Source organism: Odocoileus virginianus, chromosome X (genome assembly GCF_023699985.2).
Source record: "Odocoileus virginianus isolate 20LAN1187 ecotype Illinois chromosome X, Ovbor_1.2, whole genome shotgun sequence".
Taxonomy (NCBI): Eukaryota; Metazoa; Chordata; class Mammalia; order Artiodactyla; family Cervidae; genus Odocoileus; species Odocoileus virginianus.
In genome coordinates, this window is record NC_069708.1 from 11,389,493 (window position 1) to 11,414,503 (window position 25,011).

Consider the following 25,011-nt stretch of genomic DNA (forward strand, 5'->3'; position numbering starts at 1 on the left):
TTTACTGTATCATTTACTTAAATTTTAAAAAATTAATACCCTCTAGCACTTTGGAAGGTGCTTGTTTCACATGTACTTGATCCTCAGGCTCTTGCATCTTCCCAAATGGTTGTGTTAACGGATTGTGACACAGCGGGATGCCTTTTCCTATACAGTATTCTCCACAGTTACCCATTTCTCTCCCAGCAGCCAAGCTCTCATCCTCGTGTCGGTAGAGTCCCGGCTGCAGAAGCGGGAGCCACTGTCAGCTGAACTGGCAAGTCAGATGAGGGTTGGGTTTTAACCCGATGTGGTGATAGGGGCAGTGTAGACGTGAGGGTGTCCGAAGGATCCTGCCAGCCCCATTGGAAGATTTAATAGAGAATGGCTTCGGTCCATAGAGTGGAGTCTGTTCTGGAACCTACAGGTTACATTAGGGTTGTGTCTTCATTTATTTGAGGTCCCTTGGCAGTGAGCCTCAGGTGTGGTCAAGGACCCAAGCCACATTTTGAGGGAGGAGCTTAGGGCAGCATCTGACCTCCTGGGAGTTGCCAACGGTGTATTCTTCCCACCAGGCACCTCAGTTCGGGGGTCAGGACTTAACGCTTATGTAAGCTGGTTCTGGCTGCCTGACTGAGGTTACCCCAGGGCCTCTTCTGGGCAAAGGCTTGTGCTGGCGATGGCACCCTCTTAAGAGGCAGTGACTTGGTTTTTCTTCCACCAGTGGGTTGCCCAGCTCACAGGGGGTGCAGATTTGATTCCTGGTTGGGGAACTAAGATCCTGCATGCTGTGTGGTGTGGTCACAAAAAAAAAAGAGTAAGCACCGTTCAAAGGAGATAAGTACAGTGGAGAAAAATAAAGCAGGGAAAGAAGGAAGTGAGGAATGCTGGAGGACCAGGGTTCTCATTTTAAAGATTCATTAGGGAAGGGCCCACGGAGGAGCAGAGACTTGAATGAGGGATCTTGGAAGTCCAAGCAGAGGGAAAAGCAAGTTCAAAGTCTCAGATAAGATGAGGCATGGGGCCATGGTCTTGCCTCCATCACAGCTGGTTGTGTCAGAGGTGACCTGACCTGATTCTGGGCCCCTCACATTCTCTCCTCCACAGATTTGAAATCAGCGTCCTTCGATCTCTGTTGGATGTTTGCATTAGGTGGTGTTCTCAAGGGAAGCTTTTGTCACTGTGTGGAGAGACCCAGTCTACACACATGGAGAAGAATGTGGCAAATGTACAATGGAGGCACAAGCCAGAGTGCTTGCTTCTAGAGAAGGGAAAGGGTACCTCCCTGGTACCTGTCCCCAGAGCTGCCCCCTCCCAGGGCCCTCAAAGAAACCTCCCCTTTTGCTCCAAGTGGCTGGTAACACTTTTCCCTGCAACCTCGTGTTCCAGGGTTGTGATACTTTCTGGTTGAACAACACAAGGTCAGATGAGTTGAAAGAAGGGTTTAGCAAAAACAACAATAGCCATTGGTTTCAGAGGTCACAATATACCCATGGTGCCTGCTGACCCATGCGGGCAGCAAGGTAGTCACTCACAGTGTGTGCCAAGCCTTCAATGGCTCTTGACGTTGAGTGCCAACATAGAAGGTCTGACAGCTTCCCCTGCGCCCAGGAAGGAGTGTCATTGGTCCTTAGCTCATGTGGAGTACGGGGGCCTCAGCTGATCTTGTCCCTTACACGTTCCTTGCAGTCATTTTCAGCCAGTACTCTGTCAGTGGGGAAGAATCTCTGCTTTTTGCTGGGAAGCCTTTACATTTTTTTTTATTTTTTAATTTTTATTGGCGTGTGTACCGTGTTATTGTTCATTTCAGGTGTATAGCAAAGTGAATCAGTTATACATATATCTACTCTTTTTAAAGAGTCTTTTCCCATATATGGGAAGCCTAGTTTTCAAAAGAAGGTAGATGGTGACAGGGAAAGAGGGGACTTAGATTAGTGACCCCTGAGTTTGCGGTGCCTGGTGACTTTTTGGAACGGCTCATTTGCCAGAGCCCACGGCAGTCGTGTTTGTTTCTAAGCACAACATGGAGGCAAGCATTAACATCTGATGCAGGTACCACACCCGACTGTCAGTGTGTGTTCAGTCCTTTTTATTTGTCCAGACCCCCACCCACCTCACCCATCCCAGGTCCTCTCAGCAACCTCAGGGCCTAAGGTCAGGTGCCTGTTGATCTGTCCTCCATGAGGCTTGTGCTATGAAAGCACTCTCTCTGATCACATTTAGTCATCGAAAGCAGGTGTTCAATGCCATAGTTACTAACACACGAGGGACACATCTGGGGTTGGGCTGGAAATGGGGCAGTGACTTGGTCACCAGCAGAATGTTCTGATGCCGCAAGGTCCACAGAGTGTTTAAAGTAAGGCTGACCCAGGTAGCCTTCTCACAGCCCCTCCTTCCAGTGGGAAGGGGTTCCCACCTTCAGTGGGAAGGAATTCACAGAAGCTTAGGATGCAGGCTACTGGGTTGGCCAGAAAAATTGGTTTATTTCTTACCATGGTATAGAAAACCCAAATGAACTTTTTGGCCAACCCAGTGAAATGGCAGTCATATGATATAGGTGGTGAATCCTAATCCTGTTAAGGAAATGATTACTATCTTGGAGCATCAGGGAAGGCCTCTGGGTGCAACGGGCAATTTAGTTGTGTTTGAAGGGCCCGGAGGGCCTGGCTGGGCAATGATGGGGCAGAAGGATCAAGCACACAGCAGCAGCCTTTGACAGGCAAGGGTGAGCTTCAGGTAAATAGTGGAGCTGTATTTGTCCGCACGTAACCAAGTCCTAATCACACAGCTCTTCTGAGGAGCTTTGTGCTTATTTTAGAGAGAAAAGATTTCTGATGTAATACACCATTACTAGTAACATTTTATTGGATACCTTCTTTTTTTACTTTCAATGTCAGGTTTTTGAAAGAATCTTTGCCTCTATGTGAAAAGTATGAGGATTGCCTCCTCTGCAGCTTTTATACATTTATCTTTAAACCAGCTTCATTGATGCTGAAAACCAGCCAGGAATGCCTGGCTGAGAAATTGTGGAGAGAGTGCCTGTTTGCCTGGGGAAGATGGTGGGATTAGAATAATTGAGCAAACCTTCCTTCAACTGCCATTTCCCCTTTTTAAAGAACACAGCTCATGTTAGTTGTGATGTCATTTCACTGAGCAGGTATTGCTTTTGCTCTTCATGTGACAGAAGTATGTGGCCTAGCATTTATGCTTGCAGATCAAAGGACATGTTGTGGGACTTCCCTGGTGGTCCGGTGGTTAAGACTTCACCTTCCAATGCTGGGGGTGAGGGTTCGATCCCTAATTGGGGAACTGAGATCCCACATACCTTGTGGCCAAGAAACCAAAACATTAAACAGAAGCAACATTGTAACCAATTCAATAAAGATTTTAAAAATGGTTGAGGTGATCTCACTTCATTTCCAAGGCAAACCATTCAATATCACAATAAATCCAAGTCTCTGCCCCAACCACTAATGCTGAAGAAGCTGAAGTTGAATGCTTCTGTGAAGACCTACAGGATCTTCTAGAACTAACACCAAAAAAAAAAAGAAAAAGGTCCACACACAAAAAAGACTTCTTTAAAAAAAAAAAGGAAGGAAGGAAAGGTTGCTTGGAGTCTGGGAAAGTGGTTGCCCTGGTTCCTGTGTTGCTGCAGGTACTGTTCATTCGTGTATGAAAATCTAGGGAGGTAACCAGCCAGGAAAAGCACAAGGCTTCCAGGGCACCAGGCAGGCTCAGAATGACTCTTCAGACAATTCTGCATTTGCTGCTGGCTTCCCATCCATAGGACTTCCTTGTATGGAGACAACAGTCTGTTTCTCTCTAACTTTCCCCCTTACTGGCTTAAATAGAGACCTTTGAGGACTGGCCTGCAAACACAGGCACCAGGTCTAACACAGTTTCCAACAGAAAATGCATTCTGAGTTGCACACAAGTAGTGTATCAATAATCTTCTGGAATGCAACCCCATTCATCCACTGGAACATGCTCAGCAGGGGACTTAGGGGATGGAGGCCCAGGCCCTAAGAAAGAAGAAAGGGGAAGACCATTGCTTCCAGGGGCAGTCTGTAAGCTCCATCTCTTCCCATCCCTGCCTTTCCGCATATTTCCTGTATGTTGAACATTAGAAATTGCCTAAAAAGCTCATGGAAATTGGTTCAGAAAGCTGATTTTCTCATCATGCCCTCTTAAGGTGCACTGGTTTGCCTTGGAAACAAACAGAGATCATTCTGTCGTTTTTGAGACTGCATCCAAGTACTGCATTTCAGACTCTTTTGTTGACTATGATGGCTACTCCATTTCTTCTAAGGGATTCTTGCCCACAGTAGTAAATATAATGGTCATCTGAGTTAAATTCACCCATTCCAGTCCATCTTAGTTCGCTGATTGCTAGAATGTCGACGTTCACTCTTGCCATCTCCTGTTTGACCACTTCCAATTTGCCTTGATTCATGGACCTAACATTCCAGGTTCCTATGCAATATTGCTCTTTACCACATCAGACCTTGCTTGTATCACCAGTCACATCCACAACTGGGTGTTGTTTTTGCTTTGGCTCCATCCCTTCGTTCTTTCTGGAGTTATTGCTCCACTGATCTCCAGTAGCATATTGGACAGCTACCTACCTGGGGCAGTGTAAAGAAAACCAGGCTTCTCTTTCCATCACCCACTCACAGGAGGCAGAGATGGTGATGATTGGGGAAACTGCCTTGAGGTAGGACAGAGATGAATTTAACTCAGGCCTGTACCACTTAGCTTTGTGGCTTTGAGCACATTGTTGAACCTTTCAGAGCCTCAGTTTTCACAGCCTGCTGTTTATCTGCAGAACAGATGAGTAGTAAATGTGACAACCCTTTACAGTTGTCACAGTGTGTGTGTGCTTAGTCGCTCAGTCCTGTCCAACTCTTTGCGACCCCATGGACTGTAGCCCTCCAGGCTCCTCTGTCCATGGGATTTCCCAGGCAAGAAGATTTGAATGGGTTGCCATCTCCTCCTCCGGGGGATCTTCCCCACCCAGGGATCAAACCCATGCCTCCTATGTTTCCTGCCTTAGCAGGCAGATTTTCTACCACTGCACTACCTACTCAGCAAATGCCATTCATCACAGGCCTGTACACACAGTTAAGTGTGTTTCTGGACTGTGCCCTTAGTTCGTGAAGGACTGATCACATCCCCCTTCTGGGCTGTGGGGCAGTCAGATATGATACCGCTGCCTCAGTTGGTGACTCAGCCCATCACTTTGGGTCACGCCTACTTTGAAAATCAGATGACTCCGCAGTTCTAGAGTGGTTCTCCTCATGTGTGTTTCAGCCATGGTCTCTCATTCCTCTTCTCTGGGGGAAAACCCAAACCCAAAAGCACCTTAACTTTCCCCAGAACATGCTATGGTTCTCTGTTTGCATGTTAAGCTTTACTGATTCTTCAGATTGTTCAGCATGTAGATTTGTATCTGATGTTTGTGAGTGTTAACCTTTATGGCTTATTCCCATATACACATCTGTTTTTCCCCCCTCCTGATTTTTAAAGTATCAAGCTGTAGCTGGAACAGAACATGTTTCCATTTCTCTAGCTTTTCCTGATTGAAATGGGAGAAATAATGGACAGCATTTTTTAGATAAATAAATTGGAAACCAGCCTGCGGACTTGAGTTTTTAATTGTAGCAGCCAAATTCTCAGGGTTGAGAATCCAACCTGGCCTCTGTGCCAGGATGCAGGATACTGGCTTGTGAGCTTTTCTTTGTTAAGTGTGGAGGGTTTGGGAGAAAGAAACTTAAGCAGGCCGCTTAAGAGGATGTGCAGGGAAGGCAATGGTTGAGGGCCAGGACTGTGAGTACCTATTCTGCCACTTGGTGGTGACCACCTCAGGCTAGTTTCATAGAGTTATTAGGAGGATTGAGCTAGATAAAGCATTAAAGCACTTAGCCTCGTGCCTGTGCCTAGCACATAGTAAGCGCTCGTCTCTCCCACCCCCCTGCCGTAGTACATTTTTTTTTAAAGAGAGTGAAATCTTGCTGGTATAAGCATTGCTCATTCTTTCGACTCCCAACCATCAATTACAGACCTCATGGAGTTACAGGATGTTAAAGCTTTGATTTATGTTTCCATTAGTGGTGATGGATTTAGGTGGGACTATTCCATGCTTTCTCACTTAGGCCCCCTTGTGGTCAAAAGCCGACATGGATGAAGCAATGTGCTGGATAAGAAGCCAATGGGCCAAAGACTTGAATTGTATCTCACTTAACTATTTACTGAGCACCTACTATGAGCAGGCATTTGTTTTGGCTCTGGGGCTACATGAATAAAACAGGGCCCAATTCCCAGCGCTCACGGAGCTTGCATTCGTTTTGGGGAGACAGACTAAGAAAGTAAATTAAGGGACTTCCCTGGAGGTCCAGTGTTTAAGACTCCACGCTTCCACTGCAGGGGGTGCAGGTTTGATTCCTGGTTGGGGAACTAAGATCCCACGTGCCATGCGGTGTGACCAAAAAAAAAAAAAAAGAGTAAATTAATCAGTGTTCAAAGGAGATTAGTACAGTGGAGAAAAATAAAGCCGGGAAAGGAGGAAGTGAGGAACACGGGAAGGCCAGGGTTCTCGCTTTAAGAGTCATCAGGGAAGGGCCTCCAAGGAGCAGAGACTTGAATGAGAGATCTTGGAAGTCCAGGCAGAGGGAAGAGCAAGTTCAAAGTCTCAGAGGCAGGAACCAGGTCAGGAGTGGTGAGAGGTGCAAAGAGGTCTGTGGAGCTGAAGTGTGGTAAGCATGGGGAAGCCAGTGGCGGTCCTGTCAGAGGAGTATCAAGGGGTGCAGGTCAAGTAGGGCCTTGCTGGTCAGGCTGAGAACATGGGCTTTGGTTCTGAAACCTGGAATGTCTGGAAGAATTTTTTTGTTGTTGAATTTTTTAAAAATTATTTTTAATTGGAAGGGGAGGAGTTTTGAATAAAGGACTTCGGTTTGAACAGATCACCCCGACTGGGTTGAAAAGAGAGCATGGGGCAAAGCTGGAGGCAAGGAGAGACAGCAGAGATGGTGGCTTAGCCTAATACTGCTGGAGATGGCAAAGTGTCTTCTTTGTACTTTTCTGAGATGACTGAGGTTAATCCCCCTCCCCCACAATACTCTGCTCCACTTCTGAAGTTTTCCTGTGTTTTTTAAAAAAATATTTATTTATTTGGTTGCCTGTGTCTTCGTTGTGGCATGTAAACTCTTGGTTGCAGCATACAGCATTTAGTTACCTGGCCAGGGATTGAACCCCAGCCCCCTGTGTTGGGAGTGTGGAGTCTTAGTCACTGGACCACCAAGGGAAGTCCTCTCTCTGTGTGTCTTATTTGGTGTGTGCAGTGTAGATATTTGATGTTGAAAGTTACTGAAATCACTTATAGGAGTGGGTTTTTTCTTCCCCCATAAATCATCTCAGGAGGACGTTAGGACCACTAAAAGAACACCACCATCTCATCGTTGATGTAAGAATCTTGTTATTGAATACCACACGCACATTTCTCCCACAGATGATGTTTTTACTCATTTAATACTAGGTCCTCTGGCATGGTGTCTTATCCAATTTCACCTGCAAAGAGGCATGAGTTCCCTCTAACACCCCACCCCCTCCACCCCCATCAACACATAGCCAGATAGAGCACAGGCTTTCAGGGATTTCTTCACTGACTGACTTCCAGCTTCTTCTGTTTCCTTTTTACCTGTATGTATAAGGCACATGCGGAGAAGGCAATGGCACCCCACTCCAGTACTCTTGCCTGGCAAATCCCATGGATGGAGGAGCCTGGTAGGCTGCAGTCCATGGGGTCGCTAAGAGTCAGACACGACTGAGCGACTTCACTTTCACTTTTCACTTTCATGCATTGGAGAAGGAAATGGCAACCCACTCCAGTGTTCTTGCCTGGAGAATCCCAGGGACGGGGAGCCTGGTGGGCTGCCGTCGAAGGGGTCGCACAGAGTCGGACACGACTGAAGCGACTTAGCAGCAGCAGCAGCAGCATAAGGCACATGGATAGGTGTAGATGTTTGAAAGATGATGATTCCATATAGAAATTATGCAAAGAATGTTTTCACTTTTGAAAAAAAAAAACAAAAGGAACTCCCACAAAGCTAAATCTGCTCAACAACATAATCCTGAGAGAGACGTGCTCTGTGCTCTTTGGTCACAGATTGGCATTCTGGGTTGTGTTTAAGGAATCATTGTTAGGACTAGTTTAGCCGGCTTCATTCCCATGCGGTGACTCCCAAGGCCTTGGGACAGAATGTCTGATTGACCTGTTGTCTGGGAAAATCAGGCGCAGGATGTGGGTGAGACTTTGGTGGAGACAAAGGAGGTGAAGGACCTTATTTCCTCCCATAAGACCCTTCGAATCTTGATGGACACACAGTTAACAATACAGGGCAATACAACAAGATACAAAGCAATACAGGGCAATACAATACAACAAGATAAATGCGTGGTCAGCACCAACTGTCTGTCAACACGCATCAGTAATAGACTTGTAGCTCTTGTTTATACGGTTAACCCTACGTGAACTTCTTTTAACATACCTTGTCTTATTAGCGTGGAATTTGATCCCTATTTTCAGAGCACTGATCCAGTCCTAGATCACCTGAGGAATGGAAGTAAGGGACGTGGTGTCTGCCCACAGCTTTTCCTTTGGTTGGTTGGCCCTTGCTAAGGAGGCTAAGGTTTGGGACTCCTGCCACTCTCTCGCCTTTCTGTGTGTGAACTGGCCCAGCAGATTTTAAATATGAGTGAGATCAACTGGGGGTTCCATGGAGGAGGCGTGGCATAAAGGGAGTCCCCCCCAACATTGAACTTCTGTTACTTTAGCCACTGCAGCTGGTCCTGATTTCTAAGCACATAAATCTCCTTGTAAGTACTGGCTCCCATTCTTAACAGGCATTCACCTATGTGCCATCTATTTAAATATCTGAGTCATTGGCGAAACCAGAGGTGCGAACTACATCCAGACAGTCTTAACCTCTGGTTTGCTCACTTCTTTTTACATGCTGCTGGCTACTGGAAGTCCGAGTGAGATGCTTCCTATTAGTGTAAATAAAAAACTTGTTTGTTTTAAACATTTGCAGGAACAGTAATACTTAACAATAAAAAGCCACGCCAAGAGGCTCAGGAAAAGTTGCCTGATATAATAGAATGTTTCTCAATGTGCTAATAAACATGGAGGGTTTTTTTTAAAATTCTGGGGCCTTCCTTAAGAGATTTGTTTAAGAGGGTGGAGACCTAAAGTCCAGAATCTTTTAGAATAATATCCAGGAAATGTGAAACCAATTCAGGGCTGCCCATTCTTTCTCATTTCCTAATGGGATATACAGAGTCCCTAATAACATGTTTGCAAATTTCCCATGACCCTTTGTTGAATAATGGAAGTAAGTATCAGGTGGACCTGCTTGGGCTGAATTAGAAGGGGGTGAGTTTTTCAGCTAGTAAGAGGCTGTATTTTGATAAAGTGGTCTTTATTATGATTTGAGCAGCGGCAGAGCCCTGATTTTCTGTAATAGGCCTATTTCAGGTGTCTCTAATGTGTTCAGACCCAGTTTTTAATTCAGAAATCACTGTGACCCTATTGATCCATTTCCACCACTTTCTGGGCCTCTAGGACATTAGAGAGATGGTTCAGTCTCCAGCCAGCCACCTGCATGAACCAGTCCCCGGCTGGACTCCCCCGGGCTGAGCACAAAGCCCACACACACCGGCCCCTGGTAAAAGCTATTGAACAGTGTGGTCTGCTTCCACTTCCTGAGATATACCCCTCCCTCACTGTCACTTCTAGCCTCAGCCCTCACCTACATCTCAGACTCCCTCCCGAACTCCAGTCCCACATCCACGACTGCCTTCTGAACCTGTTACCCGCATGGCTTTTGGTCACCTCAAACACCACAGAAAACAGGACTTGGCCATATGGTCTTCGGGTTTCCTGTTGATTCGCAAACTCAGTCTTAACAAGTCAGCATTTAAGAGCATCTCAATTCTCTTATCTTCCCCTTCACAACTTCCCTAAATCTTTTTACTGGTACCACTGACCTCCCTGCCATGGAATGAGTGTCCTCTTCCTTACATATACACATTCACCCATGCACATATAAACTTAGAAGTGACAGATCAGAAGGGTTGAATTGGCTAACATACTTGCCTAGGAAGAAATTGTTGTTCAGTCACTAAGTCCATGGGACCCCGTGGACTGTAGCCCACTGGGCTCCGAAATGGCATAATGCATGTGTCTTATTGCTCTTAAGATGACAGTGTCATCTTTGTATAAAAAGTAAAGCTTGTTGATATGCTGGTGGCCTTACGCATTCTTGGATGTCTGGGTATAACTACAGTGCGTGACCCTCTTTCTCTTTCCCAGCAAGCACTTGTCACCTTGGAAAGCTGGCAGAACAGTCGACTGGCCTTGAATCAAGAAATGAGTTGACCTTCCTGTCCCCACAGCTCACAGTCACAGGGAGGAACTAATAAACTTCCTGGTGTTTATTTGCCCAGTGGCACATGTGAAAATGCATTTCAGAGAGAATAGGCATGTCAAGTTTGAAATTCGGACTTGTTGTATCAGAGTGTAGTTGCTGGAGGAAGCCCTGGAAATCAGGTTTTCCCACCTCCTGATCTTACTGAAGGGGGAACTGAGGCCCAGAAAGGTTAGGCAGTCTGCCCAAAGTCACAGAGCTTATTAGTGACAAAACTGCGTCTGAAGTGCTAGTATTGTATAACCCCAAGTCTAGAGCTCTTGCATTCACCTGCCTTTTAAATATGTTGAATCTCTTTCTGCTGCTCATCTGATGTGAGTCCTCAAGTCCACTGAAAACCCCAATAAATCCTGGTCCTTAGGCTATTTGAACATATTAAACATTTACATAAATAACTCATAATAATAGCGTAAGTTGTAAATATGACAGCTTCGCACTGTTACTTCTTCACACTTAAGAAGTAAACTTCCATCAGCTCATGGGTGGAAGCTGCTGGCTTCTCTTTCTGATTGCTTTATCCATCTCTCTGAAATCAGGTCAGCAAACTGCAAAGGCTTGCTCTCCCCCTCCGTCCTCTCATCACACACAGACGTAAGAATGAACTGAAAGCAGGGTTGGATGGATACTTTTCCTTTTAAACTCTAACTTCCAAGGACCTGGGTTTTCATTATTGATGATGTGTATGGCGTTTCTGTGTCAGGCATTTTTTCCTCAGTTACAGAATCATCTGGAATGGGGGAAGAACATGTCCCCATATCTGGGTGTCGTGTAGAGTGAATTAACCTATAAACCTCTGGGATAATTGAATTGTGGCTTTCACTTAAAATGGCTACCTAGCTGAGCTTTCTGCCCACAGTTTCTTCTGCCTGTTCATTTCTGTTAGTTGCAGATCCTCTGTTTTCTATCCCATATAGCTTCTTAGGGAAGGGTGCATCTTCTAGATAGCTTGTGCTTCTATAGTTCAATTTTCGGTTATCTTTTCCCCCTTAATTTCATAATACATGGCTCATGAGCCCCACCTTCTACATGAGCATCTTCACATTATCCTAATGATGCCACAAACTCCTATTTAGTATATTTTATAGTCAAAGAAAAAGAAAATATGTGGGCTTTGCTCTGTCAAACCCAAACCTGGCACAGCCTTTCATGGGCACAAGAGGAGTGGCTACAGTTTAATCAGGAGGTCTGTGGTCTGCATGCAGAAAGGGAGTAGGCTCAAGAAAATGCCTCTGGATAAAGAAGATGTGGTGTATACATACAATGAAATACTACTCAGCCATAAAAAGAACAAAATAATGCCATTTGCAGCAACATGGATGAACCTAGAGATGGTCATACTGAGTGAAGTAAGTCAGACCGAGAAAGACAAATATATGATATCACTTACATGTGGAATCTAATAAAAGTCCAAATGAACTTATCAAAAAAACAGAAATAGATTGGATGCATGAGACAAGTGCTCGGGCCTGGTGCACTGGGAAGACCCAGAGGAATCGGGTGGAGAGGGAGGTGGGAGGGGGGATCGGGATGGGGAATACATGTAACTCCATGGTTGATTCATGTCAATGTATGACAAAACCCACTACAATATTGTAAAGTAATTAGCCTCCAACTAATAAAAATAAATGAAAAAAAAAACCAGAAATAGAGTTATGGATGCAGAAAATAAACTTATAGTTATTTGGGGGTAAGGAGTAGAGGAGAGATAAAATGGGAGATCATATACATCTGGGCATATAAATTGAGATTGACATATACACAATCCTATATATAAAATAGATAATAAGGACCTACCGTATAGCACAGAGAACTCTACTCAATACTCTGTGATGACCTATATAGGAAAAGAAGTTTAAAGAAAAGAGTAGATATATGTATAAGAGACTCACTTTGCCGTACACCTGAAATTAACACAATATTGTAAATCAACTATGCCCCAATACAAATCTTAAAAATAAAACAATTAAAAAAGAAAAAATGCCTCTGGGTGTGTGAGATGGACGGCACTGCTATGTCCCTGTCCGCTCTCTGAGGATGAGGATGCTGTGAGGAAACTTCCCAATGTTCACAGTGCTGACCTGTCAGGAGCAAGGGGGCTCATTCCTCCCTGCTACCTGTTCTCCCTCTGTATCCACTTCAAGATGAACATAAACCTCAGGAAATTTCTTCCAGAGCATTTCAGACACCCCTTGGTACAGTGGCAAATCCGTCTATGGTTTTCTTGCAGTATAATTTTCAAGTAATGTGGATGATCACACCAAACCTTTCCTAGCTCTGATCTACCTTCTCTGATGCTACCATTACAGTTTTCTCAGTCTCCTCACCAAGCCTAAACTAGTAGTAGCAGGAGGTGTTCGGCTCCCCATACATTTTGAGCTGTGTTGCAGGCATGCAGAAAATATTGAGCCAGCATGAGATGCTGGGAGTTAAAAAACACCAAGATTCAGCCTGGCTGCTGCTGGTGGGTACCAGGCCTGCCCTCGTTGTTTGTGGTCAGTGTAGGAGCATGGAAGGTGGCGGGGCCTTCACCAGGCCATTCAGCATGGTTTCGGCTCTAATCTGTCCCCTCCTTGGCCGCGCTACTGGCTGCTTGCAAATTGATTCTTCTGAGAAGGAAGCAAAACTTCCATGAGAAAGCCAAGTCAGTGACACGCTGCTTGATTTCAGAATTTAAGGTCTCTTAAGAGCTGAGACTCAACATTGCATTGGTGAGCTTTGAAGCCACTTATTCACTGCAGCCCAGTGCATAAGAGAGAGGTCAAGAGAACCTGTTCTTTACTTTGCACTCTGTGGGTGCTCATCAAGGCACATGTAGGGGTGAGTGTTGCTGTGTGTGTTAGCAGAATCCAAGGAAAGAAAATCCTGGGACTTCCCTGGTGGTGCAGTGGTTAAGATGCCACACTTCCAATGCAGAGGGCGCAGGTTCTATCCTTGGTCGGGGAACTACGATCCCACATGCCCAGTGGTGTGGTCAAAAAAAAAAAAGGAAAGAAAGAAAATCCTATAGCATGTTTCTTTTTCTTGCTAAGAAGCATTATTATAGTAGGAAAGATGTGAGTAAGTGCTCATTTGCTGTGTTTTATGGAGCTTCCCAGGTGGTACAGTGGTAAAGAATCCACCTGCCAATGCAGGAGACACAGGTTCAATCCCTGGACCAGGAAGATCCCATGAAGAAGGAAATGGCAGCCCATTCCAGTATTCTTGCCTGGGAAATCTCACAGACAGAGGCACCTAACAGGCTACAGTCCAAGGGGCTGCAAAGAGTTGGACATGACTGAACACACACACACACTCACATGCACATTGCCTCTTTAGCCCTTTGCTTGTGTTTTTTTTTCCCCTTCAACTACCTGGCAATTTTCTTCCAAGGTTCATCCCAAGTCCATCACCACTATTTCTAGTAAATACAGTTTTACTCACTTCAGGGTCCATTTCGACCTAACCCCATTCCCCCCTTGTCTGCTTATTCTTTTCTTCTTGTTTCTGCCCAGCGGCAGTCTTTAAGAGGTACCCTTGGAGATCTGCAAAAATAGTCCTTTTGCAAAAAAATTTAAAAGAGGAATATTTTATAATTTACATTATATGAACATTCTAACAAGTTGATATTATATTAGGAGACATTTTATACTCAAAGCAATGACTGCATTTGCAGAAATTATTTTTTTGAAAGAAAAGGAATAGAAATGTTAATACTTTTTGCCTTAAAATCGGGATTTGTGTTAACTTTGACATACTGCATATAATCTTTGTTAGGATATTAAGTGAACTTCATGAAATCACTGGCCACAGAAGTAAAAGATAATATCAAACTCTTATACTTGGTGAGTAGTATACAGTTGCATGAAAGCCATCATGTTCCAATAATAACTGGCAATAACAGTATATAGAATACAGCTACTCAGTGTACGTATGAAAGGTAACTAAATCTTTGGGGGCAATCGCATGAAATCACAGGTGTCTGGATGAGACATATTCAGTCTAAAGAGTGCCTAGTTTAATGGGATTTTTGGTTTTGTTCATTACACTTACATTATAATATTAATATTTACATCTTTAGGCAGTTAATGCCAAAGAGGGAAGTAGGGGAGAAAGATTCTCTTTAGTTTCATTTTAAGTTACCTCTCAGTATTTACTTGATGGAAAAGTTTTGTAACTGTTTGGCATGTGAAAGGCTCTTCTAAAATGAATTGTAAGACCCAGAAAAATGAAATGTGTTTGTCACTGAATATTAAGCATTTGTTCTGTGCCTGGCACTGTGCTAAGCGTTGAGTAATAAAAGATGGCACTGTCCTTACTACCTACTGTTCACTGAATTCTTACCCCTAAGGAGTAGGGTTGAATCTTCCATTTTGATTCTAGTGAATGAAAAGCATTCTGTTCCCCTTTGGATTAGAGTGACAGAAAAGGTGTTCAAGGGAGGTACTTCCTTTAGCAACCACCAGGTGTCAGTAGAGGACTTGGAACTCTTGACAACAAATGGGTTCTTGGCTTTCCTAACTCACTAAGGCCATCCCCCTTTTGACTTTTCAAAGGCGGTAGACCTCCATTGGGCCGCTGTCTCCCAAATATTAGTGTCAAACACTTTCTCCTCAAAATTGCATCACATTCCTTCACCTTATAAAAGTAGCACAAATTTCTTGACCTTTTTCTACTTTAAAGATTTTATTTCTGTCTTTCACAGTGATGGTTCTCCAGAGTAGGGGTAGGGGAGATTCAAACAAGCTCCTGTTGTTTCCACTGATCCCGTTCCCCAAACTGCTGGAGCCCACTGTCAGCTGATATGGGGAAAGGTGGAGGGTCTGTTCTTTTTCCTGCACAAGGAAACAATTTGATGGTGGAGCTTGATGGCTCCAAACTGTAGAAGGAAGTGTCAAGAGAGAAAGTCTCGGAGATCCACTGGTCCAGGCATTTGATTCCTTGTGTAGCCCGTGTTCACTTACGGACATTAAGGAATGGTGTGTTAATTGACAGGGGAAACCTTGGAGAGGCTGGTATTGATTTATTTCATACAGATTTTCTTCAGTTTCTCGTCTTGCCTCCTCACTCTATATTTATCTGTTTGTCTATCTATCTACCTATCTGTGCTTGCTTGCCTGCTAAGTCATTTCAGTCATGTCCGACTCTTTGTGACCCCATGGACGGTAGCCCACCAGACTCCTCTGTCCATGGGATTCTCCAGGCAAGAATACTGGAGTGGGTTGCCATTTCCTTCCCCAGGGGATCTTCCTGACCCAGGGATCGAACCCAGGCCTCCTGCATTGCAGGCAGATTTCTCTATCTGACTTACTTCACTCCATATGATCATCTCTACTTCCATCCATTAGTTCATTCGTTTTATTATTTGCCTCCTCACTTGGCAAGTGGTAATAGACTTAGTAAAGTGAAGAATCTGTATGTTGCCGTGCCCTCCTTCAGTCCCAACCCAGGGATCGAACCCGCATCTCCTGGGGAGCACTTGTGGGTCATCAGGGGCTAGGGTGGGAGAAAAGGTGCAGAAGGGCTACCTTGGACACTCAGGCCTCTTTTCAAGCCTTATAAGATGTCAGAAGTGGTGGCACTTGGAGGGATGTCAGTTCAAATGAGCTGCTCAGCTGTTGGTAAACTGAGGGAGAGACAGACTGGGAAGCTGGAGACACAAAGTCAGCAGCTGGCTTCAGTAGCTAAGGCTGCCAGGGTGCGTGGCCTGCAGGGGTTGGAGAGTCAGACATGATGCACAGCCCCAAGTCTATGCCCTGAAGTAAGTAAGGGCCCGACTGATGGACGGTTCTGTGGTTTAGTACACTGTGGTGATTTCCTTTGGGCCAATCAGAGCAATTTGACAAATCATATTATAGCTAACTCCAGGAACTATTCAGATTCTTCCGACGTTTTATAGTGAATGAAATATCACAAAGAAGGCAGCACATCAATAGGGATTCAAAAATACTTACAGGATTTTGCTTCTGTAGAGATTTTTGTCATGATAGTCAAAGAAGGTCACCTTGTTCTCGAAAACATCATGTAGGATATCCTTAAAATATTCCATAAACACATGTGCCATTGAAGAGGTCAGCTGATGTTCTTACTGCGGCCGTGCCCAGCTATGTATTGGGCAGAAGCTCTCAGATCAGACCTGGGAAGGTGCTCAGACCTGTATTAGGATGTACTTTCAAACACATCATTAACCTGACCCAGAGATTTTTACAGAAGGTAATGCCTGTGGCATCAATAATGTGTTGTTGTTTTTTAGTCACTCAGTTGTGTCCAACACTTTGCGACCCTATGGACTGTAGTCCGCCAGGCTCCTCTGTTCATAGGATTTCCCAGGCAAGAATACTGGAGTGGGTTGCCATTTCCTCCTCCAGGGGATCTTCCCAACCCAGGGATCAAACCCACACCACCTGCATTGGCAAGAGGATTCTTTACCACTGAATTACCGGGGAAGTCCAATAATGTGTTAAGCAACTTTTTTTTTTTTAAGTTCTTTAATGTTGGCTTGGAGATCCAACCAGTCCATCCTAAAGGAGATCAGTCCTGGGTATTCATTGGAAGGACTGATGCTGAAGCTGAAACTCCAGTACTTTGGCCACCTCATGCGAAAAGTTGACTCATTGGAAAAGACCCTGATGCTGGGAGGGATTGGGGGCAGGAAGAGAAGGGGATGACAGAGGATGAGATAGCTGGATGGCATCATTGACTTGGTGGACATGAGTTTGAGTAAACTCTGGGAGTTGGTGATGGACAGGGAAGCCTGGCGTGCTGCGATTCATGGGGTTGCAAAGAGTCGGACACAACTGAGTGAACTGAACTGAACTGAAACTGAATGTTGGCTTGACTTCCAGTTAATGTGGTACCTACCTATGGGATTGTGTAAGGGGCATATCTAATTGTACAATCAGAGTGTCTTTCCTGTATGATGGCTTTGGCTCATGGCCTCTGGCCTTTCCCAGTGCTTCAGGGACTCCTATAGCAAGTGTCTGCTTGTTCCCAGAAACTGGAGTCTGCAGATTCTGGCCACGTTGCTCGGTGTCGATTCTCATGTCTCTCAGCAGCAGTCTTACCATCCCTTCTCCCTCCTGCCCTTTTCAGATCACTGGGGTGATCCTGCTGGCCGTTGGAGTCTGGGGCAAACTTACTCTGGGCACCTACATCTCCCTTATCGCCGAGAACTCCACAAATGCTCCCTATGTGCTCATCGGCACTGGCACCACCATCGTCGTGTTTGGCCTGTTTGGATGCTTTGCCACATGCCGTGGTAGCCCATGGATGCTGAAACTGGTGAGTAGGTCACAGTGGAATACTGCTTTCAGGTTCTGTTTTGTAAAAATGCAAATCACGTGAAAGCGAAGTGGCCCTTCTTGAAGCCACAGACGAGAGCTTGATATTCATTGACTCTAATTTTAGTCCAGACTCTTACCTAACCTACCCTTTAGTCCCCTAGAGGGACAGACAAGCCCAGACACAGCCTGGCACAAAAAATCCAGTCCTGGTCCCTCGAGATAGATGATGACAAAGCAGTGGCCAGCAGTTCCAATAAGCCATTTATAGCCATTTATAGCAAGATGGCCTGTTCTAGTTTTGAATTCAGTCTTAGAAATCTCCTGAAGCATGTGATGTGCAGCCTTGGTAGGTGAGGCAGCACCTTAAACATAAGCAGCCTTTCATGCCCAAGTTCCCAGTGGAGAAATACTTTTCTGCCTCCTTGAGCTTGGCCGTGCTCAGATGCACGGGCATGCTCTCCTCTACATCTGCATCCCCTGGCTCCATGTGGTGGGAGCTAAACTAAGCCAGAGCTTCCCCACTCAATACAGGGTTGATATGGGACCAAATATCAGCTACCAGGATCTGGTAATAGGACAAACACAGCAGTGATGTTTCCCAAAGAGTAAGGCAGGCTGTTGAAAGACTGTTACTGCAAGTCTCCACTTTTTGGTAGACCAGTTGCCTAATTCTCTACTCTCTTGTCTGTTAATATGGAAGGTTTTCATAGATAAAAGTGACTTCCCTGGTGGTTCCAATGGTGAAGAGTCTGCCTGCAATGTAGGAGACACAGGTTCAGTCCCTGGGTTGGGAAGAGCCCCTGGAGGAGGGCATGGCAACCCACTCCAGTATTCTTGCCTGGAAAATCTCGTGGACAGAGGAGCCTGGTAGGCTGCAGTCCATGGGATTGCAGAGTTGGACACAACTGAGTGACTAACACTTTCAATACTTTTCATAGATAAAAGGCCGCAAGGGGCTCTCCTCAAAAGACAACTTTATTTAAAGGGATTTCTCTCAGACTTCTTGTTCTCTGAAAGGGGAGAGTGGAGATTCCATGAGTGCTATGTTGCCTGTCCTTTCTTGTTTAGCCCTAGATTGTAGTAACCCTTAATACCATCTAGTGACAGATATGGTGTGAAGATGATTCACTCCATAGGACCCATTTTCCCGGTCTCTTTGTTGACAGCCTCATGGAGGTTGTGCTTGATTTGGCCACTTTCTGCCCTGCAGACCATGCAGGAAGCTGATACTTGGCCACCACTCATCCTCCAGGTTGGTGGAAAAGCCGTAGTGAGGCACTTCTGCTGCTGTCACCTCCACTAGCACCCCGAGTCAACCTTCACTTCTTACAGGCACTAGTGTTTCCTTTGGTCTAGGGTTGGTAGTCTTCAACTTTGATCCATATCTAAGTCACCTGGGCAGCTTTTAAAAAACACCTCTGCCAGGGACCCACCCCCAGCCAATGGAACCAGAATCTCTGGTGGTGAGGGTCTGGCCACATATTTTCTGAAAGCTCTCCAGGGGGCGCTATTGCACAGCCAGGGCTGAGACCCTCTTCCTGGGTACAGTGATTAGCAAGGGGAGAATTAACTTCAGAGGCACAGAAAAGAGAGACCTCTGCAATTCCACCTGTCCAGACAAGAAGGGAAGAGACCTGGAGACCCTGACAGGCCCTGACACTAACTGGCTTAAGTCTTGACAGCAAGGATGTAACCCCTTAGGGCCTCTGTCCCCATTTATGAAAGAACACTATAGGACTAAATCACCAAGGTTTCTTCCAGCTTAAAGGCTATGACTGAAGCAGAACATGGCATGCAACAATGGAACAGTTGCACTCTGGCCTCTTCTGAAGGTGGTTTCACAGCACGCTTCCATTTTCTCCTAACACTTGTGAACTTACTGACAAGCAAGCCTTTTGGGGAGTAGAGAAGTTTGGGGGTGGGGATTGGTCTTGATTCCAGTTCCCTGCTGTGTTGTCCTGTGGACGTACTACATTTTATTTATTCTTCACCACCACTGTGAAGTGCAGGTTGTATTTTCATATTATGTGGTAAAGACTTGGAGGTGTGTGTGAACCTTGTTCAGGTTTACACAACTAATGTGCACAGACCTGGGTTTGGAACCCAGAAAAGCTTCTTTCCAAAGCCAGGACTGTTTCTACTGCAGTATTTTTCATTTGGAGAAAACTTGAACCCTACCACCTGAATGTGATACAGGCTATCCCCAGTAGACCTTTTGAAGGAGCAACAGCTCTTCTCTGGAAGCTTCCAGAAGCAGAGAACCTCCCAGGGATGCGAAACTGCTGATCTAGCTGAGCAGAGCAGAAGTCACTCGATTAACTGTCTCTCTAGAATGTTACAGTCCTCATTTAACCTCATTAATTGCAAAACAACTAAAAATAACTATTTTCATTTTATGGAAGCTCAGAGAAGTGGCCTGTTGCCTAACAGTTACTCCACAACATGGCCAGGACTCCAATCCAGGAGGATTTCTGACCACAGAGTCTGAAGTTCTTCTTCCCACCTGCCTCCTAACAATTACTCTCTCACAGTACTGTCTCGTGGAGTCTAGGCCTGGGTAAGACTCTCCCTAGAGTAAAGGGTGTTTCTGATTGTGCACTGTACCAAGTTGGAGAGGAGGTTGTATACATGGAGCCTTCATTTCATTACTGTGTTTTTGGTAGTGCCTGTGTTTTCAATGTGCAGAGAGACTCACTGGAGTTTTAAGGCTGTATTTCCTCCTTTGAATATAGATGCCCCTAGCAGAGAAAAATAATTTATGATCCTGTGCACAGATGTGTACTTTACAAGTAAGCAATATGGCCATGTGCAGGGTACCCAAATTCCAAGGCATCACCAAGGACCATTCCCAACATTTGGGACTGGTGTATTTCATTTCAGGATGAGAAGAAGCAGATTGTAAGACATATGCCTCATAGGAAAGGAATCAATTCTCTTTCCTTTTATCTGCTTTTCAAAGTCACAAAAATGGAAAGCTTTAATGTCTTGTAAGTACCGTGTAATATCCCTGAACTTGGGCACGCATGCTCACGTGCATGCACACACATACACACACACATACACACAATCGCCTTGGAAAGTACAAGAAGCATGAAATGTATAAGAAGCAGTGAGGGTTTTCGATGCTTGCAAACATTATTTGTCAGTAGCGTAGCCGATTTGCTTTTCAAAAGGCTATGGAGTCCGCAGAACACAGAGGTAAGAGGCCTATCGCTGCAGGGGCTGCATTCAGGGCAGAGAGAGGAAGGATGTCATGTCGCCTGTGCATTTTCCAGCCGCCCTGACAAAGGAAGGGGGTTTGAAGCCACTTGGTAGGAGATGTGCTTAAGGAAATGGGAGGGGATGCCCGAAGGAAGTGAAGCAGCTGGGTCCCTCCATGACTGGGTTCTAACACAAAGGGCTGTAGCATAGAAGAGAAGTTGGGCTGCTTCTGGTGTCTCCTGAAGGCAGATTTGACTCCAACCCGGTGGAAGTTGCAAGGAGGCCCACTGTGGCCAAGGGGAAGAAGGCTTTCTAGCAATCGAAACAGTTTAAAACCTGAATGCGCTGCCAGCAATGGGCAGGTGGTGGGAGTGTTCTCAACTTGCAGACTCCAAGTGACCTTGATGAAGAACGTGGTATAAAGGGCTCATGCCCCCCTCCCCCAGCACTCTACCTTGAGGAGCCTAACATGAAGAACAGCAGATGAGAAAAGTGAACGTGTTCATCGCTCAGTCATGTCTGACTCTTTATGACCCCACTGACTGTAGCCCACCAGGCTCCTCTGTCCATGGGATTCTCCAGGCAAGAATACTGGAGTGGGTTGCCATTTCCTTCTCTGGGGGATCTTCCTTACCCAGGGATTGAACCCAAGTCTCCTGCATTGCAGGTGGATTCTTTGCTATCTGAGTCACAGTAATGGATACTTAGTTGTAAAAAGCCCTTCCAGATTTCTCCTGGTGGAGCCAACCTGAGAGGCCTGATGTTGGTCCCTGGATGCACTGTCTTCGGCCCATGTGCCCCCAAATGCTTATATGTATTGAATAGATGCAAGCTAACATGGAGGGTCGTATGGGGACATCTGGAGAAGGGGATTTTCCCACTTTTCCACCTAGGGAATAGAATAACTTGTCTAATTCCCTCTGACAAGAAGGAACTTAGTCCAAGGAGGCAGTCTCCTCCCTCCCACCATATCTGACGGTGTCCATGTCCACTTGCCTTGCAGTACGCCATGTTTCTGTCTCTGGTGTTTCTGGCTGAGCTCGTGGCTGGCATTTCAGGGTTCGTGTTTCGTCATGAGGTGAGTATACACCAAGTGGAGAACTCAGTTCTCTCTGGGGGGAGACTTTTGAAACCTCTTGGAATGTGTAAAGGGTACAGAGAGGCTAGCTGACATCTCCAGTGATATTTGCTATTTTCCAAATGCCACCTACTGTGAGCTGAAACACCCAGAAAATTCTACATGCAGAAATTTCACCAAATCTGAAACCTTACTTGTTGACCCTCACTGTTTCTTTATTTAGCTGCGACATAAAAGGATTCTCTGGCTTGTTTTAAAACAGTGACCTTCCATTTAGGTTAAATACCTTAAAAGCCACTGCAGTGAGGCATGAATGTGTGTCTGTATATCAGGATTTCTCAGAGGGCAAAGGCAAACCAGATGAGTTGTTTGCCAAAGACAAAGTGCGCCATTTCCCCAAAGCAGCCTGTGCTCTCCTGTCTGCTCCCCAGAGTCCCTGCATGGCGCCCCCTGCCCACCGGGATAAAATCTACACCCCAGTGGTGAGGAGCCCTGTGGCTTTGCTTGGTGGTATGGGGAAAAGGAGAGAAGACAGTCATGATTGAAAACCCCTACAGCTGCACTTTGTTTTCCATTTACATGTAAAATTTGAGATTCTGCAGCTGGTGGAAAATCATTTTGAATCCTGTTTGGTGATCATAACTGCCCGTTTCAAGGATACTGCCAGCTGTCCTGTGTCACGTGTGGCCATCTTTCCATGTACCATCGCTGAGGCTGCTCTAGACAATGTAGAGATGCTAATGCAGAGACAGGATGTTCTCATACGATCTGTAGCCACTGCAGTATCACTTTTCAGGTGTATATACTGATGAGAGGTCAGAAAGTGTATATGCTACAAGAAATTCTGGTTCTAACCCCCCTTCCCAAATTCATTATTGTCCCGTCTCAACCAGCTGTCCCCAACATTTTTGGCACCAAGGACTGATTTTGTGGAAGACAATTCTTCCGTGGACCGAGGGTAGGGGGGTGGTTTCAGGATGATTCAAGCACATGACATTTATTGTGCACTTTATTTCTCATCTCATGCTGCCACTGATCTGACAGGAGGTGCCGGTCCACAGCCCAGAGGTTGGGGACCCCTGCTGTAGATAACAGTAAAGGTAGAAGCAGTTATACCTGTGTTAGGATGGAAAGAAATAGCAAGAGGGAGGTGAGAAAGACAGTGAGGTGGCATGTTTCTGGGGCTCCTGAATTCTGGCATCACCTGCTTACAGGCCCTGCCTTTGTGCTTGGCCGAGTCTGGTGAGCCTGCCTTAGGCACTGCCCATGCCTTTCCCCTACTGCCCTGCTTTCACCTTTACCAGACATGGCCTCTCAGATGCCAAGGTGGACTTCTAGAACTGTTTCATGTGGGTGCTGCATCCAAAGTTCGACCCCCCATTCTTATTCTCAGCTGAGGTAAAACCTGATGAAGCCTTGACAGCCCAAGAGGTGCCCCCATTGCCTGTGTGAACCCCAGGCCCAGCTCCCTCCCATGTGCTGTTGGGACTGGGCTCCATGTAGGGGTTTACCCCTCATGGTTCCTGATATGTAGGACCTGAACCTGCTCAGCTGCCTAAATTCTTTTCACTGAAAAAAAAATACAGTGGGAAGGGGTGGCTGGGGGTTGCAACACCACTCTTTGGTCACCAGTAGTGGTCTTCAGTTGGGCAAACACATATGATGAATGTGAAATACACATGATGAACACATAGGCAAACACATGATGAGAATAGGTCACAACCTGCGGTGTTGACTGAGAAGGGTATAGTAAAGGAAATACAATGTGCAGGCAGGGCAGTAGTGGGTTGTTTCTTCATCAGGAGTCCTCAGAATGGTCCAGGCTCAAGCCTGTGTAGACATGCCCATGCCTCAGAGACAATGCACATGCAGTAAAACAAGAGGACACAACTGGATGTGGCGACCATCTTGACTTAGGAACTCCCTGTGGAGTTTTTTTTTTTATCTCTTGTAACTGTCCCATGGGCATAGTGTCCAGTATTTCAGCAAGGAACATGCCTTGTTAGAAGAGTCTCCATGTTTAGCCCTAAACTTCCTTCCAGGTAATAATTGTCATTTCCTCTCCTCCAGGCCTGAGTCATTTCACCAATCAGGAGGCAGTTTTTTTTTTTACCATAAGCAAGGTTGCTTGGTAACACAGTCTGATGCTCCGCCTTCCCTGTTTCCAGGGAAACAGAACATGAAAGTTAACCCAAGGTCAAATGTGTTCACAGAGGAGAAAGGGTTTGGTTAACTATTTATTAACAAGTAAAGTCCATGTCCTTTAGCCTTTATTTTTTATTTCAGTAAAGACAGGTAAGTGAAAGCTGGTTTTGCCTCACTCCTGTATGGTAGACCAGGGGTCTGATTTGAGTCAAAACATCAGTCTTTCTGTCTCCCCTTAACCCCTTCCCTGCCAATGGCTTGTTCTTTGTCATTCTTCTGAGAAAGGGCAGAAAAAAGTTATAGAAAGAAGGATAGTCATTAACCAATTCAAGGAAATAACTAAAAAACCATCAGAGCCCTTTCTGAATCTGACTGACCACTTTCAGTGGCTCATTTAACTAGGCAGGGTTCCTCTGAATTGGGGGTAATGGAAACAATTTGTTTAAACTCCTGAGCTGATAAACCTCTTGGTGAATTTTCTGAGCTCTTCTATCTCAGAAAAAGGCATCCCCTTCCTGGCCTACTTTTATTCAGAAGAAGCTATTTTGAGGGTGTAAGTTGGTATAAATCTGTGTCCACCTGGGCCACAGTAGACTGGAACCCCATCCCCCTCATTGTCTTCCCTAGATCAAGGACACCTTCCTGAGGACTTACACGGACGCCATGCAGAATTACAATGGCAATGACGAGAGGAGCCGGGCTGTGGACCACGTGCAGCGCAGTGTAAGTTCCAGCAAGGAAGTGGGGCTTGCAACTGCCTACGAGGTTGGGGGACTTGTGGGCTGCCGGTGACACTGGACTGGCAGTGTTTGCGGTTGATCCCCACTCCCCACCTCTTGGCTCACTTCCCTTTCCAAGAGTGGACATC

The 25,011-nt window shown here is 45.6% G+C and overlaps 1 protein-coding gene across 1 annotated transcript in view; it reads left to right on the plus strand.

Moving 5' to 3' along the window:
• Window positions 1-25,011, plus strand: part of TSPAN7 (tetraspanin 7) — a 125,970-nt gene that overhangs the window by 84,194 nt on the left and 16,765 nt on the right. Inside the window, exons 2-4 of the mRNA XM_020913674.2 lie at window positions 17,529-17,717; window positions 21,924-21,998; window positions 24,771-24,866. Coding sequence (XP_020769333.1) covers window positions 17,529-17,717; window positions 21,924-21,998; window positions 24,771-24,866 — 360 coding nt within the window. The remainder of the gene's footprint in view (window positions 1-17,528; window positions 17,718-21,923; window positions 21,999-24,770; window positions 24,867-25,011) is intronic.